We start from the raw sequence: 18,751 nt of genomic DNA, 5'->3' as shown, positions 1-18,751 counted from the left end.
CAGCAGTAGCAGCGGCGGCTGCTAAATGAGAGCGAGAGTCTTAAAAATCTTTTATCGCGCGAAGACGAGGGGATCTGCTTAATTTTGCTCCCCAGGCTCGCTATCTCCGCTGTTTCTCTTATCTCTCGAGAGGCGACAGCTTGAAAATTTCAGATAAGAAAGTATGTTCGCGAAAAATACAATATGGGATTACACGTGCGATGATCGAATCGGATGAAACAATTATAACGGGACGGATAGATTCTGTTTTACGGATTTTCCCGTCGATTTGACGGGCAAATTGGTAGGGCAACTCGCGATTCAATCCTCATGCATATCCGGCATAAGTCTCCTTCCAATACACGCGGTGCCCCTCGATCGCAACCCTCGCCGCCGATAAGTCCTTAATGAGGAATATCTCTCTCGACTGCCTGTGCACACAATACTCGACAATAAAAATCAGCCCATCGTTAGTGCTATATTTCCTCGCGATGAAATTGAGCAATTTGCATGAATTACGCGCGTGTGCGCAGGTACTTTTATCTCTCTCTCTCTCTCGCCTCGTCGGGAAGAGGCCAGAATAAATATCGCAGAGAGGAGTACAGAGTTTGCTCGTCGGAAAATCGTCGGGATATTACGGGAAGTGGGCTCTTTCATACTGAATGGAGAATCGTTAGTTTTCCGCGAACCGACGAAAGAGAGAGAGAGATAGAGCTTTATTTCAGGTATTATTATGCTTATTGAGTGTAATAACTTCTTGGATATCGAAAATTGATTCTACGCCTCTCTCACTGCAGCGGCGCAGAAGAGAACCAATAGTAGAGAGACGATGGAGAGCTTTCGAATCTCTGTATAGGGGAATCTGCTTCGAGAGATAGCGAAATCGATAAATCCAATAAAATCACACACACTGTGCGAATTACATCAGATATAAGAGAATATCTCCCTCGTGAAAAATCACCCCTCGAAATATCATTGCCCTCTCGAAGCAGAAGAAGATAGGCAGTTTAATCAAGCCGCTGCGCGCGGGGGAGAGAAAATTTCGCGAATACGGCAATTTTCTTCTTCAACTGCACAACTAGAGAGAGAGAGAGAGAGAAGCATTCGTTCAGTGCGAAGGGCAAAGACATCTAATCGTGCCCGAAGGAAATCGCGCTTCGACGAGTTCCCAAGCAATTAGGCAAGTTTCGGCCTCGGTTCGAACTTACTCGCGCATGTACACACGTACGCGACAAGCCGGAAACCTGCTCGCTCGCTCGCTATATGTATACAGAGCCTTTCTCTTGCTGTTTATGAATTTCGAGCTATATTCTCGGGGTAGATCGTTCTCTCTCTCTCTCTCTTGCAGTGTATAAACGCGAAGCTGTAGAGAGAGAGAGAGAACGTTTAAGGTCGAAGGAGTAGACTCGTGGAGCGAGAGGGCAAGGTGAATCAAAGTTGTTACGCTGGTAATAGAGAAGAGAGGCTGTTGCGCGTGTAATCTTCCCCGTTAATTGGCGGGAGTTTTGAATTTTCTCTCGAGCTTCCAGCCCGAGGCTCGAGAGGCAGAGTTTTATCTTCGAAACACGACGCGGTGCTGGGGATAATAAATCTGGGCTCGAAATTGATTTAGAAAAAGATCGAAATTTACTGGCGTGTTTTCAACACACACGCAGCAGCATCCAATACTCTAATGCAGCGGCGTATATTTTCCTCCGCAATCCCCGATGACGTGTCTTTCTCTCTCAGAGCACTTACTCCTCGACGAAATTTACGACCTGCAAATTCAGCGTCGATTCAACGCCCAGAAAACCTAACCGAACTCTCACTCACTCTATATACGTTTCCCTGGCGACACGTGCGCGCGCCTATCTTGTATCAAATTTTCTCCGCGGCAATTCGATTGGCGCGCAAAAAAAGCATCTTTTCTCGACGACGGAAGAGAGAGAGAGAGCAACGAGACGCGCTCGGTCAATACCCAGTGGAAATCGAGAATTTTTTCTCTCCTGTATGTAATATAACGGGGAGTGAGACTAAGGCGTAAGAGGAGAGAGTAGAAAAAGGGCGGTCTCGAGGACGAATTTCCCTGTTTTGTTTCGTCGTCGTTGCTGGAACGCGGCGCCACGAATAACGACGGGGTACTTCGCGTTTCCTCTGTCGCCGGTGCGTATAAATTTTCAGAATAAATTTGCGCGGTGTATAGTGTCTTCCTGGAAGAAGGCGGGATTATTGTCGGAGAAGAGAAAAATTATGCCTTGTGCATCTACTAGCAGAAGACAGATTTGGTGTACAGCTGACATCTACTGTATTTATGCACTAGAAAGAATTCATCCCACACAGCAGCTCTCGCGTGTAAAGTCTAACGCACCTAAGAAATAAAGTGCCGCTTGTCCGCTTCAAAGCCTCTCTCCAGAATTAAACGGCGAGCACTCTTCGGCCGCAAAGTTTTTCTCTCGCGGCACCGATCGAGACAATGGACATTTAAGAGCAAAGTTTAAACTCCCGTAGCTTGCAGGAGAAAAAGCTCGCCCGCAATATTTCCTCGTCCCGTACTGCGGACACACACTGAAAACTTTTCTCAAAACTGCGAGAGCAAATTGGCTGTGCGCTCGAGTTATAGAGATATCTTATTTCGTCGAACTTTTCTCTCCGCATGCAGACGCTCACGCGCGGTCATAATTCAGAGCGCGAGAAGCGAACGTACGTACGCTTTTATACCGGAGAGAGAGAGAGAAAAGCGCCTTAAACCGCTGCGGCGACGCGGCCATCGAGCGGAATAAGAAGAGGAACTACTGTAATATGGAGAGTCGTGCAGGGGGCGCAGGAAGCAACCCTCGGGGGGTAAGAAGGCATATAGGAAGCTGCGTAAATCGAGCGCGGGCACAAACTCAATTTCAGACCGGTAACGCGGGCTTCCGCTTTAAAGGGGCGGCTATGCTGCTGCTACGCTATCTCTTTCGCATGGTTTTTATACCAGAGAAGCGCCGCACGTATAAGCGAGTAATTTTTGAGAGCCGCGCTTCGGCGAAGAAAAACACGGGTCAGCTCTCTCTCTCTCTCTCTCTCGACTGCTGCAATTTACCGATGGAATGCAACGAAATTTTTTGCCGCCCGGCGCACGATGTGTAACGGGAAGCACAAAGAGGGAATACATACGAATGTTTCTTTCTTTTTCAGCCGCGGACGCGCGCTGCATTTTTAATGAAGCCTGCAATTATTTTTCCCCCGACGCCGCGTTCAACATCAGCGAGGATCACCGAATTGCTGAGAGAAGAAAGCGTGGAAGAAGCATCGCCTGATATTCCATAGCACAGCCTATTTTAATACAGCGTAGCGTATATAGACACTCGGCGCGCGTGAAATGCAAAGCGATACGCGTAAAAGGGTGTACACACACGAGGCGTCGGCGGTCGCGGCTGCGGCTACACTATAGCTATATGTATATAGCAGCAGCAGCCGGTGTAACGCGTGCGACGACATCACACGCAAAACGGACTAGAGGAAAGCGAGCGGCCGTTTAAAGCGCCGAGAGAGAGAGAGAGAGAGAGAGAGAGAGAAACGTCGTCGAAGCGGAAGGCCAATTCGGGGCTGCGAAATTTCGGCTGCTGCTGTCTGGGGTTGTGTGACGGCGGCCTGGCAGTACTGCCTGAAACCGGCACGAAATTAACTGTCAATCTCAATTTCTCCCCCGTATACTATACAGAGCGCTCTCCGCTGGCTGGCTGCCTGCCTGCCAACTTTACGCATCGGCGTCCATCGGAACGTTGAGAGCTGCTGCTGCGGTGTACTGCATAGCGAAAGGGGATGTCAATTAGGCGTAAATCAGAACGGTGTCGCTGCTGAAAAGTAGGTATGCGTAATCGCCGCTGCGCGATTTTCCAAACGTTTATCCGTGATGTAAACAAGAAGCTTGTGTGCGGGTTATCGCCGTAAAAAGTTCGAAAAAGCTCTTAAAGTCGCATCGCTTCCGTCTCGACGACACCGAAACGCGATCCATCACTCGAGAGCGAGCGGACGTGGTGTGCGCTAACGAGAGAGAGAGAGAGAGAGGAACGATGCATTGTATCGCTCTTGCTCTCGCCGATCCATCATTTTTTTCCACTCTAGAGCGGGCTGCTGCTGCTGCAGCTTCCGTTTTATCCCCATGCGACTCACGCGTCCGTTTGTTCGAAGCGATGGTTATTTAATTAGACTCGTATACGCGCGGTGGTGTTGAAATTGAAAAAGTTGAAAATTTAAGGCGGAGCTATTACTCCCCCAAGAAAGTGCTACTCTCTCTCTCTCTCTCTTTCTCTCAGAGGGTGATTCATCCTCTCTCTCTCTTACGGTCGTAATAAAATTTTCCCGTCCATTTTCTCCAACTCCGACGATCCAAGGTGCTATCTCTCTCTGGGAGAAGAGCGTTAGGTAAATGGACGAGCTGGATCCCGATGATCGTGTCCGGCGATACGTCACAATAAACAGCGAGGATATACGGGATAATGCGTATAATCCGGAGCTTTACGAGCGGCGACTAACGAGGGCGCTATGTACACAGACTCGTTATATTAAAGGAGCGAGAGCTGCTACACTTTTTTTTCAACGTGTGCAAATGGCTTTCTTTCGTATGCAATTATACTCGGCGGAGAAGGTTGGAATAACAGAGGGATGATAACGCATCTGCGGATAGCTCCGGTTCTTTTGTTGTAGGTGTAACCGAAGAATTTTTTCCGTGCAGAAGCTCGTTAGCCACGACGTATAATACACGACAGATGCAACGGCGCTGCTTCTTATTGTATATCAATGACGAATTAATGTGTGGGCGTGTGTGCGGTGCGGTATACGTCAGAGGATTTTTGACAAACGAGGAGAAAAAAAAGCAAGCTGTCAATCTGTTATACACGGAAGTGCACAAAGCAAAGCGGTGAATAGGAGAGAGGATAATCCATCGAGCGGAATATTCACGCTTCTCTTAATGCACCGGCATGAACGATCGACGTTCCTTTCAAAAAGTAGACTTCGTGTAGATGCATATATGTATATATAGTATAGACGAGCGAGTGGGAAATCCGGGGCTGATCCGGTTTACGGGAAACGGCACGCGCGACTCGAGGAAAAAAAAAATGAGCGATGGCTCACACGTGCGAAATATACTATACTATATAGGTAAGAATTTTTTTTCGGGATAGTTATTAGAAATCAATTAAAATCTTATTTCGTGTACTAATCCGCGACTGAGTTTATTTAACCATAATATACACAGCACACGCTATATCACTCCAACAGTCCAATTTATTCCGCGGTGCGATAGCGCCGAGCGTTATTTTCAACCCCCCTGAGAGACAGAAAAAAAATCTCACCCCGAAATCAAATCCAAAAGCCATTAAAGATAATAAAAGCCCGCAACAATAATCCGAGCATATTCGTACACTCGACTTTTCTATCTCTTTCTCTCTCTCTCTCTCGCATTTTCGATCAGACAATAAAATCCCATCCATATACAAAACAGATTTCCCGCGACGCATCACCGAGAGCCGAACCAAACGGATGAAAGGGTCGCCGTCGCGCGGTAGAAGTGGAAAAGCAGATACGTCGCGCTTTAATTCCGACTCGCCCGCTCGCATCCATTTTCCTGGCCTCCGGCTCTTTTCATTATCTCCCCATAGAGCAAACTATGCGCGTGTGTGTGTGTGTGTGTGCGTCTCATCCGGCTGTGCGACAGATTGCGATAAGCGGGAAAATCGTGACGAATCGCCGGTTCCTCGGATTTTCCGGGGGTGAAGTCGCCGTATATAGTGTGTATAGGGGGGAGTGACGTCGCCGACCGACGCTCTTATGCACTCTTTGAGCCTTACGTCGAGTTAATATTCCAGGAGGAAATCAAAAGTTCCGAAAAGTTCGTGCGGATTCACACACACACGCGCGCGCGCGCGCGCGCAAAGATCAAAGAAGCTTCGGGGACGAAGAAAAGTGTTTTTCTCTCCGCGCTCAGCCGAGTAGAGCGTGACTATAAATCCAGGAGATTTTTTCCCAGCGCTCTGGCTCTGCCATTAAAATTCAATGCAGCGCGATTTTACACTACCCCGAACTTTGGCCCCGCACGCGCGCAAGCTTTTCCCCCTTTGTTGAGTGCATGGGCGTGTGCACTTAGCCCACACGTACACACACGAGCTTGTACTCTTTTTTATTATATCTATACGTACTTATATGTTCTCGGGAAAGAGGTTGATTTACGTCATCACGCGATGGGAATTATGTGTACACATATACCTTGTGCTGCAGTATATACGCTCTAATTGTTGTACCGCGCGTTACAAATTTTTCCATACTTTTTCGCCGCTGCAACGGACTCATACGCCTTTATCGAGCGCGCGCGGCTTTTTCCCGCTAGGCCATTATGAAAAATTGCTAAATCGCGTGTGCAACCACTTATGTGAATGTGTGTGTGTGTGTGGACATACACTTGAGGCGAGAGAGAAAATTCTCGAGCGCACGCGATCTGCCTCGTCGTTTCGGATGAATTATTCAGAAAACAATCAAGCGTATGCAGTATACGCAATTATATCAGCGGATAATCAATTAAACCCGTTCGACAACACTCGGACACACGGACGCACAGCGAGTGTGTATACGGTCGAGCGCGTTGATTGGAAAAAATACCCGAGAGCAAATAATCATCGACGGCGGTGCAAATTTGCGCAATTATCGTCGCTCTTTGTTTCTCTCTCCCATCTCTCTCGCTCGCAAGCTCGAAAAAGATCGTCTCATCGAAAATAACGCGTATAATCGACTGTATCGCCGCTAACGAGATTTTAAAGCGCTCTGCGCGCCCTAAAATTCCACCGGGAAAATATCCTCTCCCCCTTGTGTCTCGACTAACCGGCAGAGATAAAACAAATAAAACAGACGATCTCGAAAGTTTCGCGAGATAACAAACGACTCTCTGTCTGTCTCTCTCTCTCTCTCTCTTGAATCGAGCGCAGAGACGAAAAGAAAACGCCGTCTCGCCGCGGGCTGGAAAAAGTCGAACGGTCACGTGCTCGATTCCCCATTAGGCTGGAGCTTCTGTCTGTTGCGTCGTCCTCGTCGTCTCTCCTATACTCCGAAGCTGAAATTGCCGGAGGGTATATATAGCATAGCACTGCACACACGCACGCGAGCGTACATCCCCCGACGGGGCAATATTATCGGGAAAACTCTCCCTCCTCCCTCGTGCCCCGTCAATATATCAAAATTACTCGTTCGCGCGAGCGATATCAGAGCGAAAGGGCCTGCGCCCGCGACTGTCCGATGTGCCGCTCTATACTGCACCCTCCATTAAATCCAAAGCCAGGAATTACCGGACGCGGGGGAGCAGCGCGCGTTTAAACGCACTGGTCGGTAACGCCTCGTGTACACACACACACACACATCCGGCTGCTGCACCGAAAATTAGTCTTTTCCGAATAGGGCGCTGTATATAGTGCAGCGCTATGTTTACCGAAGAATATCGCTTTTCCGGATGTGCGGAGGGATCGATCGATCGCGGCGGCGTTATTTGTCCCCGACTGTCTCTACTATCGAGTATCTCTCGCTGGAATCTCTGATGCCGGCGCGTCGCTTTTGTGCCGCGAAAAACAAAGGGCCGACGCGATGAGTGTGTTTGTTCCTCTGTTTTGTCTATGGCAATCTTCGCCGGGACGTCTGCTGCCGCGGCGCCGAGGAATTAATCGATCGATTCTTATACGTTATATTGTCATGCTAAGCGAGACGCGGGCCTGATTAAGCTGTCACCGGCGTTGCTGTGCTTTTTCTGTATTACTGTATATATAGGGAGCGAGAGTGACGGGAAAGAATAAATCCGGCGTGAACGATGAATAAAGTTGGAGGAAATATACGTCGATGCGATTATTAATAGGAAAGTTGTGTCGAGCCTAAGAGCGCGCAAACATTATTAGCATAAATAAGACCGAGAAAGGGAGAGAGAAGAGAGCTCGGAGGGTTAATAAGCAGAAGAAGTTGCAGCAGCCAAGGCGCATAAATTTTCCCGGATATACGCACTATACTCCGGTGTATTTTACTTGCGAAATTGTTTCCAGTTTGAAGACCGCGCAAGCAAGCAAGCAAGTTTCTCGCGGAGAACACAATATTTGAGGTTTCGCTGCGCAGCTTCCTTCGCCCTCTGTGTGTGTGTATTTCGTTAAGGACAAACATTTCCGCAGCAGTTCCTGCAACCTGTATCGCGATAACTGACTTATGGCCTCCGCTCTGCTCCTCCGGGTATGTGTTTGCTCCGAAGAGGAAGAAGAAGAAGAAGAAGAAGAAGAAGCGTATCGGCTATAAAGTAGAAAAAGATTGATGCATCAGCCGAATGTTTCGTATACAGTGATGCCAGTCGAGATCTCTTTCTCTGAGCGACAAGTAATTTCATGACTAATTGAGAAATTTAATAAATTTCAGACCCAACCCCCTCTTCTCTCAGGCTCTAACGAGGGGAAAATTAATCGAGACTGTGAAACTTGGACGAGAGCTTCTTGGCTCATTCTTTCGCTCTCCTTATACTCTTATTTCCGCTCGAGCTGCTGTGCGTATAATAATAATTCCGGCGCGTAAATCACCGGGGAAAAAATCGAGGAGAGATGCCGCCGTCGCTGGGGTATTATCGACGGGGCTATGAATCAAAAAACTTTTTTTTTTATAAACAGCCGACTAAGGCTAATTCAGTTTCCAAGCTCGCGGCCTGATTTACGGCGGATAACAATAGAGTCTTGTTCTTCTTTAGGGTGGCGCTAATGCACTGAAATTTTTTTTTTTATACAAGATTTAGGTAAAATAGTTTAGTACCTATACAAGGATGACACGCGCCTTAATGTGCACAGTACAGGTATAATAAAAGAATAGCAAACTTGGCCCCGTGTATCACCTAAAAGCCCGACTTTACTCCCGTGTGCCTACTACATCGCACGTAAGAGACTCCGGGCCTGATTTATCGCCGCCTCTATCGCCAAGAAGCACAATACACACACACACACCTCGGAGGAAAATTAGTCGCAGCACAGCGAACCACGCCCTTGCGTACACCGAAATAATTGCGGGGGCGTCGATACAGCCCTAGGTAGGCTTTATCGCCCACGACAGAACGACTTTACTTTGCCGGAGCGAGAGAGAGAAGCATCGCGCCGAGATATGAGGGGGAAAGCTGCGTAGGTATATACGCTTCTTATCAGAGGCTCCTCGGATTACACCTCGGGGTTCGGCCGTTATAGGAGTTCTTCATTTTTTTTTCGGCTCGATCCGAGTGTGAAAATTAAACCGGATTAGAATTCCAAGACTCAAGTCAATTTGTCGAGAGAAAGCTCTTGGAGCGTGAAAATTCTCGCGCGCCGGTCCCCAATTAATTAGCCGAGAGGGTTGCAGATCTCGGGAGCAAGTTTTATTAGAGTATTAGCTGCGGAGGCTCCTAAATAACGATTAATGGTAATCGAGACTTATTATAAACTCGCTGTAGCTCTGTACACTCGCATGAATAATCCCATCCGAGTGTTCCGCATAGTTTCGGCTGTAACTCTCTCTCTCTTTCTAGGAAGAGGGTGCGAGCGGGAGAGAAATAAGATCCGTCGAGTTTTTCCCTACTCCCCAGAGTTTTCATCCACTGATGTTCTCTTCGGTGAGAAGTATTCCCGCGAGCTTGCGGCCGCGCGCAAACGATGCGCAGAACGATAATTAAGGGAAACGACTATGATCGCGCGTAAAAGTTCGGCCGAACGTTAATATCCCGTATCATCGAGGTCATTTATAAGGGGCGACGAAAGTGGAAGGAGCATGAAGAAGAAGAAGAAACATTGCGAAGCGATGATTGCGGCTGATGCGCGTCGCGTAGTACTGGAGAAAATGTTTCTAGAGAGGAGAGCTTTTCGCGGAACAAGATATTTCAATCAGCGTAACGCGATTTTTCATATTCCTCAGAGAGAGAGAGAGAGAGAGAGAGAGAGAGAGCGCGGAAAGAAGATTTACCCGACAAAACACGTAAGCTCGGCGACACATCAGAAGAAAAGAGACTGCAGCACAATGGGGAAGCAGCGCAGCAGAGGGACTTTACGACAATGGCAGCAAATGTCCTAAAAGAGAAAAGCTCCTCGTGATTCGGGCCGTCGACCTCCATATCGGGAGCATTGTGCATGCCACATCGCGACCTCGTGTAATGTGCCGCCGCAGGGCTGCTCTCTCGAGTAGTAGCAGTGCATTTTCGCGAGGGGAAAGTAGCGGCTTCAAAGGCGAGTAGCTCCTCGATTGCCGGAAAATAGGCCGGATGTGCAGCGCGCTTCCTCTAATTTCGCCCTGAGTCGAACGAAAACGGCTCCTCTGTTCTTTGTGCGCCCTCGGCTTATACTGATAAGAAAGTTCTCTTCATTCTCTCGGCTCCGCAGGCTAATTATTGAAAAAAAGAGGGAAGGAAAGTTACTCTTTTCGGGAGGCGTGAAATAATAAGGAGAATTAAAGCCGGCAGGGTGGAAATAAACCGGCGCGCGTGAGAGAGAAAGGGAGAAATTTGTACGGCAGCCCGGGCGCGATCGAAGACGCCGGAATTAAGGAGGCCATCGTGCGGGCCGCGGCCCGAGAGAGGGAAAAAAGGTTATTTTTCCTCTATACTATGTTTTCCGAGAGAGGAAGAGAGGGAATCCGGCCGAGGAATTTCTCTCTGGCGAGCAAAGAAAGGAGAAGTCGTAAAGTACGTTCGGCGAAGTTGCTCTCCCGCGTACGGAGCTATTTTGAATTCAGCATAGTAAACCGGCCACCGCCGCTTGTCGGAATATTGCCCGGCGATGATAAAATATCGATCGCACGACCGGCTAGGCTATCCGATGATTTGATCTTCTCGGAATTCCCGGCTTTGCATTTCTATGGAAAGTATGGTCCCTTTCTTCTTATTCTTCTCTTTGTCTCTTTTTCTTTTTAAAAAGGAACAAGCTTTACCTCCTTGTACACCAGTCGTCGATATCAAGGGCGTTGTTATGAGCGTCGAGTACGTACCTGGAACAGAGAGGAAAAATTCATCGTCAATAAAATTAGCGTAATTATAACGAGTCTGTTTTATATCGTCGCTCATTAACACAGGCATCGGCCCTAATTAAGAAGCCCCAAATATGACAAAAGCCACACCCCCCAATAGGCCTCTAGTATACGCAGGTCGAAGGTCAGCGCAATTAATTCAGCCGTTTAATTAAAGGGACCAGAAGAGAGAGAGAGAAATCTTTCCGAAATAACTCTTGACTTTCGAGAGACGCTCGGCGCCGTACAAGGGGGGCAAAAGATATTCGGAAAAGACTCGCTGCGCCGCTGCAGCAGATTGGACGTTTGCGTTGAAATTAAGCGGTTTCATAGGGTTCTCTCTTTCTATATAGATAGAGAGCAGAGCGGCGGCGCAAGGCGTTAACTCGACTGGAGTAACGGTCAAAGCGTGCCTTAATTAGGAACTAACCGCGTCACCCTCGGGTCTGTGTAACGAGGTTAGCCGTCCTGAAAATTAAAGACACGAAAAAAGAAAACGAGAGCCTCTGCCCCCTTTCTCAGTCTGCAGCAGGCGTAAAAAGACACGGGATTTCTGCTGCAGCGGCGAGACAACGGAGTTTACGCTCTCAGACACGAGAGAAGCTTGAGACACTCGCGCCGTTGCGGAACTGTGGCTGCTAACGCGATTTCCTCTCAGCCGGCCGCGGTTTGAATTTAATTCTCCGCAGTTTCACCGGCAACTCTCTCTCTCTCTCACTCTCTCTCCCTCATCGATCTCTTTTTTCGACACTTTTTTCGCCGTCGATATTGAATATTAACCCAGATGCGTCGACACTGTGCAGCAGAGCTCGAGGCCGATTATTAAGCGTTGACGCAACTCGGGGATTATAACGATGATAATTTTATGAGGCTTTTCCCGTTCTGCGCTCTCGCGCGTGTGACAAAATCGCTTCCGCTTTCCGCTGTCATGAATTATGTCAGGGGACATTATACGGAGAGAGAGAGAGAGAGAGAGAGAGAAAAATCAGTGCCAGCCTCGCAAACGCGATTTTATCAAGTCATTTGCATCACGGCTTTATCTCTCTCTCTCGCGCGCGCGGATTACACTTTCGACAGGCTTTCGGCCATGAATTATACACCCGCTTGAGCATATTCGCGCAATAGCAATAATACCGCGCGCAAAACACCGAGAGAGTTTGCTTTTTGCGGTAACTTTCCTGCACAGTGCCAAAAACTCAACAAACAGCCTCAGGCGCGAGTGAAGAAAGCTCAGAGCAGCGCTAATTCCGCGTAAAGGCGTTGTTGCCGCAGAGCAACTACTCCGTGCGCCGAATCCACCGCACGTTCATTCACGTTTTCGCGAAGAAGAATAAGAAGAGAGATGGAGGGAAGGTTACAAGTATGCGCGTCGAGAGAAACGTAATACGCGAGAAAGAGAGCTGTGGGCTTTGTGCTTGCGCGCGTGCGGAGACAACAATGAGGCTATGGAAAAAAACCGCAGGGGCGGCGCGCAACTCCTAGACAAAATCGATTTCCTCGAATCCCTCCATCTCTCCCGGCAAGCACGTTCGCCGCACTACACACACACACACACACCGGCGTCACCTTTGATTCAGCGAAATTCGAGACGTCTTTCCACGCCGAGCGCCCTCGCGCTCTCTCTCTCTCTCTTTACCCATTGTTTCTTCCTTCTCTCGTGGGAAGTGTCTCTCTCTCGCTCTCGGGGTATAGGAAAGAGGAGAGCGCACGCGAGTGGAGCCAATAAGGGAGGAATCTATCGAGAAATTCGAAACGAGATCTTCCGCCGCCGCCGCTATCAATCCGTCTTGCTTCCGTCTGTCCCAACTTTTTTCTTCTTCATTTCGTATTATCTCTCTATTCATTCTTTCTCTACATGCTGCTCGCGCAGCTTTTGTTTTTCGCGGATACGCGCGTCACGCTATACACACTGGAACTTTCCTCGCAGTGCGCGCGTGTGTGTGTGTACCTCTTCACTTTTCTCCAAGAAAGAAGAAGGAGATTCTACGCTCCTGATGTATCGGGTTTCCTTTCTTCGAAGCGAGAGAGGGAAAAAGCTTTGTTTTTTTTCTGCTCTCGTTCCCAGGCGCTATTTCTTTCGACGCTTTCATTAACCGATAGGTTCTTACGAGAGAGATCTCAATGGGGCAATCTCTTTGCAGAGAGGTCGATCGGATTATAGGAGGAGCCGCTGGTTCGCGGTCACCCAGAAGAGAGTATCAGCTTCTTCTCTACCTCTTCGTCGTCTTATTCGGGGGAAGCGAGGACGTATACGCGGACGGTATGAGCCGAAGGAGAATTTTTCATTTTCTACCTCGTTTGCTCCGCGAAAGCTCTTTAGCCGAGGCTTCCATGCCGAAAATCGACTCTGGAAAAGAGAGAGAGAGAGAGAGATCATCTTGTCCTCGTTCTAATCGCCCGTCTCGACGATACGTAAGCATTTTCTCCTGGAAATGGATAAGTGTAACGAGGTTGAATCGAGCACAATACCGAATTTGTACAGGTGCGTATGCGACACTACAATGAACTAACCCTAATAATAAGAAAACAAAAAAAAAAAAAAATTTAAGTAGCAGCAAAGTTTCCACAGCGGCGTCTCGTGTGTACCTCCCAAACATTTGCGTCCAACCAACGGCGGCACATTAAGCTATGCAAACAGCGCCTCGCGCGTGACTCATGAATAGTCTGCCGCCATTCAAGTGACGAAAAAAGCTGAAGAACTCGTGTGTATGTAAACCCTAATTATTACGCAAGGGGGACAAATTCTCACGCGAAGGTCCGCGACGGGGTCAAGAAGATAAGGAAAAAAAGAAGAAGGAGAAGCGCGACGCAGTTACATTCATATTTTTGAAGAAGAAGAAGAAGAACAAGTAGGCGAAAGAAAGAGACCGACTGCTGCTCTCGAGTCACGCCGCGGAGGAAGAAGAAGTCTGGGGCTTATTCATGCCTATCTGAGAATCTCTGCCGTCGCTGCTCCCGTTTCGTCGTCGCACTTTTCCTCGTCGCGCTTCTCTTTTATCTGCTGTGTGAGAGGAGAGAACACGCGCACGTGTGTTTGCTTGCAGTCGCGAAGGTTATACACATCGAGTGGGCAACATGTGCTCTCTTGTGCGCAGCTCGCTGTACACAGCATCATGTGGATCGCGGAGAGTAAAAAATTGTTTGCCAAGCTTCGTGTAATTGCTCTCTGTACCAGAGAAGCCTAATGCCGGGACTTTCAGAGAGAGAGAGAGAGAGAGAGAGAGAGTCAAGTGCGAACACTCGCTACACTCGATTATTGGAGGGGGGGAGACGGTTTTGTAATTTATATTATTTTTTGCCGCGAGTACTTTTAACTCGCGAGCGCCGCATCATGGGAACGAGCCGAGTTCATGCGTATATGTGCAACGAGCCTCCAAAAAGTTGACGAGATCAGCTAATTGCCCAGGTAGACGAGTTCCTGTATTTCCGGCACGTACTCGCGAGCGCGCATTAACATATAATTATTTAATCATGTTTATGCGTCGGCTCTTCCCTCCTCCACTATATCGCACAGCCAGGAGAGAAAGAGAGATGAAACCCCGCATCCGGGTGAGATTTAATTTAAACGTTTTAAGCGCCGCCGCAGCTCTCTACGGCAAAGGGTCGAAATTCAATTTCGAATCGGATTCCACGCGTGTACGCACGACCGGAATTCCGCGAAATTTACAAGATTCTCTATCTCCCGGCGCCGAGTTTCATTCATATGAATCGCGCGTGTACGTATATCTCACGCGCGAGGGGAGAGACTCTGCGTGCACAAGAGTCAAGAGAAAGAGCTGCTCTCTGAAAAGTCGCCTCGTCGTCTCAGGCATTCCCTTACAGTCGCACTTCTGGAATTCGCTCGCTCGCTCGCTCGCGCTCTTTTCACCCCCTGGAAGAATAAGGTCCGGTTCTCTCTACGCTACATTTCGCGCGAGACACAACACGACGACGAGGCGAGGAGGGAAATTAGAATGGACGGTATAGTGGCAGTAGTAGTTGGGAAAAATCGTTTCGTATACGCTCTCTGGAATTGCTTTTGTTCAATTGAAACTCTCTGCTGGTGCAGTGTTTACTTTCGGACGAGGAAAACCGGGGCGAAACATTTTTGCAAGAAAAAAAATACTCACCTTCGCTTGAATTTCGCGCAAACGCTGCGAATTTTTTTGTTTGAAAAAAAAAAGATGGGAGTAACGCAGGGAATAGCGTATGTGCTAGGTATGTATGTGTGGCGCCGGTAGCAGTGTAATTAGCCCGTGGCTCGGTCAGCAATTATTTGCCTTTCAACCGCGCGCCGGATCATAAATGGATAAGACTTTTGTGTGTGTGTGTGTGTGCTGCGCTGGGGTCGATGTAACTAAAACTACACGTGTGCAGCGAGGCCACAATTAAAGGGTATTTTGCATTTTCTATGCGGTGAAGATGCGCGCGGGGCTATATCTGATCGGCGCGGAGGTAGTTATTTGCTCGTCGAGATCTCTCGAACTGTGGAGAGAAGAAGGGTACGATATTCAATTTGCTATTGGATTGATTCATTCGTTTTATGTTTTTCAAAGAGTAAACAATTGGAAAAAGAGAGTATACAAGTCTGGCTTTTCATCAGATCTGAATTGAAATAATAAAAGCGAATGGAGCCCATATTTGCATTCGAAAATCCAAACGCAGCCGATAATCGCCACTTGTGCAGCGGCGGCAGCAGTCGGTACAAAAATACAAAATCATTCGCCCTCGCGCGCTTTCCCTTTTCACCCACGCTCACCAATGCAACCAATCCACACACAGAGAGGGCGAAAAGAAGAAATCGACGTAGTCGTCGTCGTTGTCGGCGCGGATGGGTATTGATCCTGTTTAGAGAACAGCAGGAGCACGTGCTTTTAGTATTCCGCGCGCAAACTTTGCGCGAAAACGTGTCCCGCATGCCTGCGGGACTCCATAATTGTAGATTCAAAGGATATAATTCGGGAGAGAGAGAGAGAGAGAGAGAGAGAGAGAGAGCGGAGGGAAAGAGCGACGGACGACGCGCAGCAGTTCGAGAGAGAGAGAGAGAGAGAGTGCCGAATCCCTGGGGATTCTACGATTGCACAAGGGGTTCTGTTCCACCCCCCCTACCAACCTTCTCTCTCTCTCTCTCTCTCTCTCTCTCTCTCTCTCTCTCTCTTGGGCTGCAATTCGAAACGAGAGCCCTCGAGAGGATAGAAGAAAAAGGCGAAGGATTCCCTAACGAAGTGAAAATTGCGGCAATTTTTGCCAGCAGCAGCATCAGCGGCACCGGAGCCATAGTCCGATATCTCATTGACCCTCGATCGTCTTTTTTATGTTGGTATAGCCAGGAGGGAGAGGACGAAGAAAAACGAAGAGGCGACAATGACTAAGAAAGCGCGTCCATATAGGGGGTGGCCGAGAAGGAAAAATCGTATCGCATATATATAGAGTTAGGGTGATGAAGACGACGACGACGGCGGAAGCACGCGCAGGGCCTTCCGGATTACTAATTCGCAAATCACGAGCCAACTGGACGGGGGGATAGAGCTACGGGGCTTCGTATGTTGATTCGGGATTATCCGGGAATGAGGAATCGAGACCTGACTGGCAAAAACACTGGTGCTATGGGGTATGTTATACGTGCCAGTCTTTTTTCCTTCCTCTCTCTCTCTCTCTCTCTCTCTCTCTCTCTCTCTCTCTCTCTCTTTTCTCGCTCTTCTGACTCATATTATGTAACGTTGCACGACCGCAGACAGACGTATTCATTTCGAGTCTTCTCCCGCGTATACAGCGCGTATAATCCGACATCGCCGCGGAAAATTCGGAAAACCAGCTTTGGATTTCAGGATTACTACACCCACACCCACACACGTACGAGCTTATAAAAAGCTCGCAATAAAACTTTACAATCCAGCCCCCCGACGACGACACGTTTACCAAACTTTTTTTGCCTGGAGAACGAACGAAAAAAAAATAGTCCTGTGTCTCTTTCGCGCGTACAATCGAGAGAGAGAGAGAGAGAGAGAGAGAGAGAGAGAGAGAGAGAGAGAGAGAGAGAGAGAGCAGCTTCGGCCGTAAAAAACGCGCGGCCATAAATCCGGTCGTTATTCCGCTGTCTCTGATGCGCAGCGCGTTTCTGTAGCAGCGATATTGAATGTTTCAAGGTATGTATACCTACGAGAGAGAGAGAGAGAGAGAGAGAGAGAGAGAGTCGTCCCTATCTCTCTATGCCGCGTTGCCATTGTTTCCCATATCCCGAGAGCAGAGAAGCGAGCGTTATCACTGGAAAAGAACTCTGGATTTCGTTATTTTCGCGACGGAGAGCTCCGGTGCGTGTCGATGTCGCGAAACGCGATACCGCGCCGCGAATGGGAATTTCGATTAACGCGTGCGCCCCTATATCTATGTATATATGTGCAGATAGAGAGAGAGAGAGAGAGAGAGAGAGAGAGATGCAGTGGCTTGGTTTCGTGAAACAGGAGAGCTCGACCCTTTGGCCAAAGCGTTCCGGTCTTGATTCCATTGCTCTCTCTCTCTCTCTCTCTCTCTCTCTCTCTCTCTCTCTCTCTCTGCGTTCGTGTCTCTACTCTGTGCTATATAGCGTGCGGCTGGATTCCTCTAATGTCGAGAGAGGATTTCGGCACTGCAGGGGCCATTGTTATAGTTACGATTATTTTAATTGCGTATCGCCTCCGGATAAGGGAATATTCCAGCCACGCGACTGATATACACTATCTGATCCATCGGCGATGATAAAAAGTAAGGGTTATAACCCGCTCGCGCGCTTTTACGCGTGCAATTTTCCTTTCGACGTTGCGGGGGAGTGTGTACACGCGATATTGAATATTTCAGAGTTAATTTTAACTCCGCGCGCGCGATTTTATTTATTCTTATTATTTTTCCCGCGCACGCTCTCCCAGCGAATGTTTGCACTGCTGCCGCTTACAATTGATATTTTAATAATCACGGAATGAGAGAGCGAACTCGCGCGGGAATTTCAAATACACAAACGAGCTGTCTTTTCGCACTTGTGTCAATTCCGAATATAAAGCGCTGACAAATAATTCAGCTCGTCAATCATTCCGACGTTAAGCGAGAGAGAGAGATAAAAAAAGCTCTCGCTACAAGCGTTAAAAATCGCGTAAAACAGCGCGTCATTATACGCCGTGTATCGTATAATTCCGGTTTAATTTGCCGCGGCGTAAAACTGCAGTTTCTTCCGCGGCGTCAAAGAGAGAGAGAGAGAGAGAGAGAGAGAGAGAACTGCACGCTGCTGCTATACTTGTCGCGCAACGCGAGTAACGGAGAAGCCGTGGACGTTGCGATTTCTCGCGTTACTCCGCAGTTACGCTCCGCGAGGCACAGCTGCGCGGCACATCTCGCGCTATCTGACCATTAAAGGATAAGCCGAGGCAGAGCCGTCGTCGTCGTCGGCGTCTTGGGAGAACAATGATCTAATGCATTATACGCTGTGCGCTAGCTGCTGCTTATTTTGTTCGAGATTTTCAAACGGTTCTAGATGTATTTACGACGCAAAGAGGTCTATAGATGATAGGGCACGTGATGGTGTAATTTATGCGCTCATTAAAATTTTTATATATTTTTTCACGAGGTACACATTACACAGCTAAAACACGGCGGTCTATTTGCTGATAATGAGTAGGAGAGAGAGAGAGGTCGTTTTTTTATCGACGATAATTTGCATAGAAGTTGCGAGAATCGTGTTATAGTGGCGCTAGATTTACGACGCATTAAATTTATTACGAGCGAGAACTGATAAGGAGAAAGAATGCGCTGCTTGCTATACCCTCGCGATTGCTATTGT

The 18,751-nt window shown here is 48.3% G+C and overlaps 1 protein-coding gene across 10 annotated transcripts in view; it reads right to left on the bottom strand.

The window, feature by feature from the left end:
• Positions 1-18,751, bottom strand: part of LOC100123003 (fasciclin-2) — a 55,304-nt gene that overhangs the window by 21,687 nt on the left and 14,866 nt on the right. For 5 of the 10 annotated variants that reach the window (XM_031933734.1, XM_031933738.1, XM_031933735.1 and 2 more), the window contains exon 1: positions 10,891-11,050. The exons of the other annotated variants lie outside the window; for them this stretch is intronic. In XM_031933734.1, coding sequence (XP_031789594.1) covers positions 10,891-11,035 — 145 coding nt within the window. In that variant the 5' untranslated portion in view covers positions 11,036-11,050. Of the gene's footprint in view, positions 1-10,890; positions 11,051-18,751 lie in introns of those variants that run through there. 10 annotated transcript variants of the gene reach the window in all.

This window comes from Nasonia vitripennis, chromosome 1 (assembly GCF_009193385.2).
Source record: "Nasonia vitripennis strain AsymCx chromosome 1, Nvit_psr_1.1, whole genome shotgun sequence".
NCBI classification, from domain to species: domain Eukaryota; kingdom Metazoa; phylum Arthropoda; class Insecta; order Hymenoptera; family Pteromalidae; genus Nasonia; species Nasonia vitripennis.
This window is presented reverse-complemented; position numbering and strand designations above follow the sequence as displayed.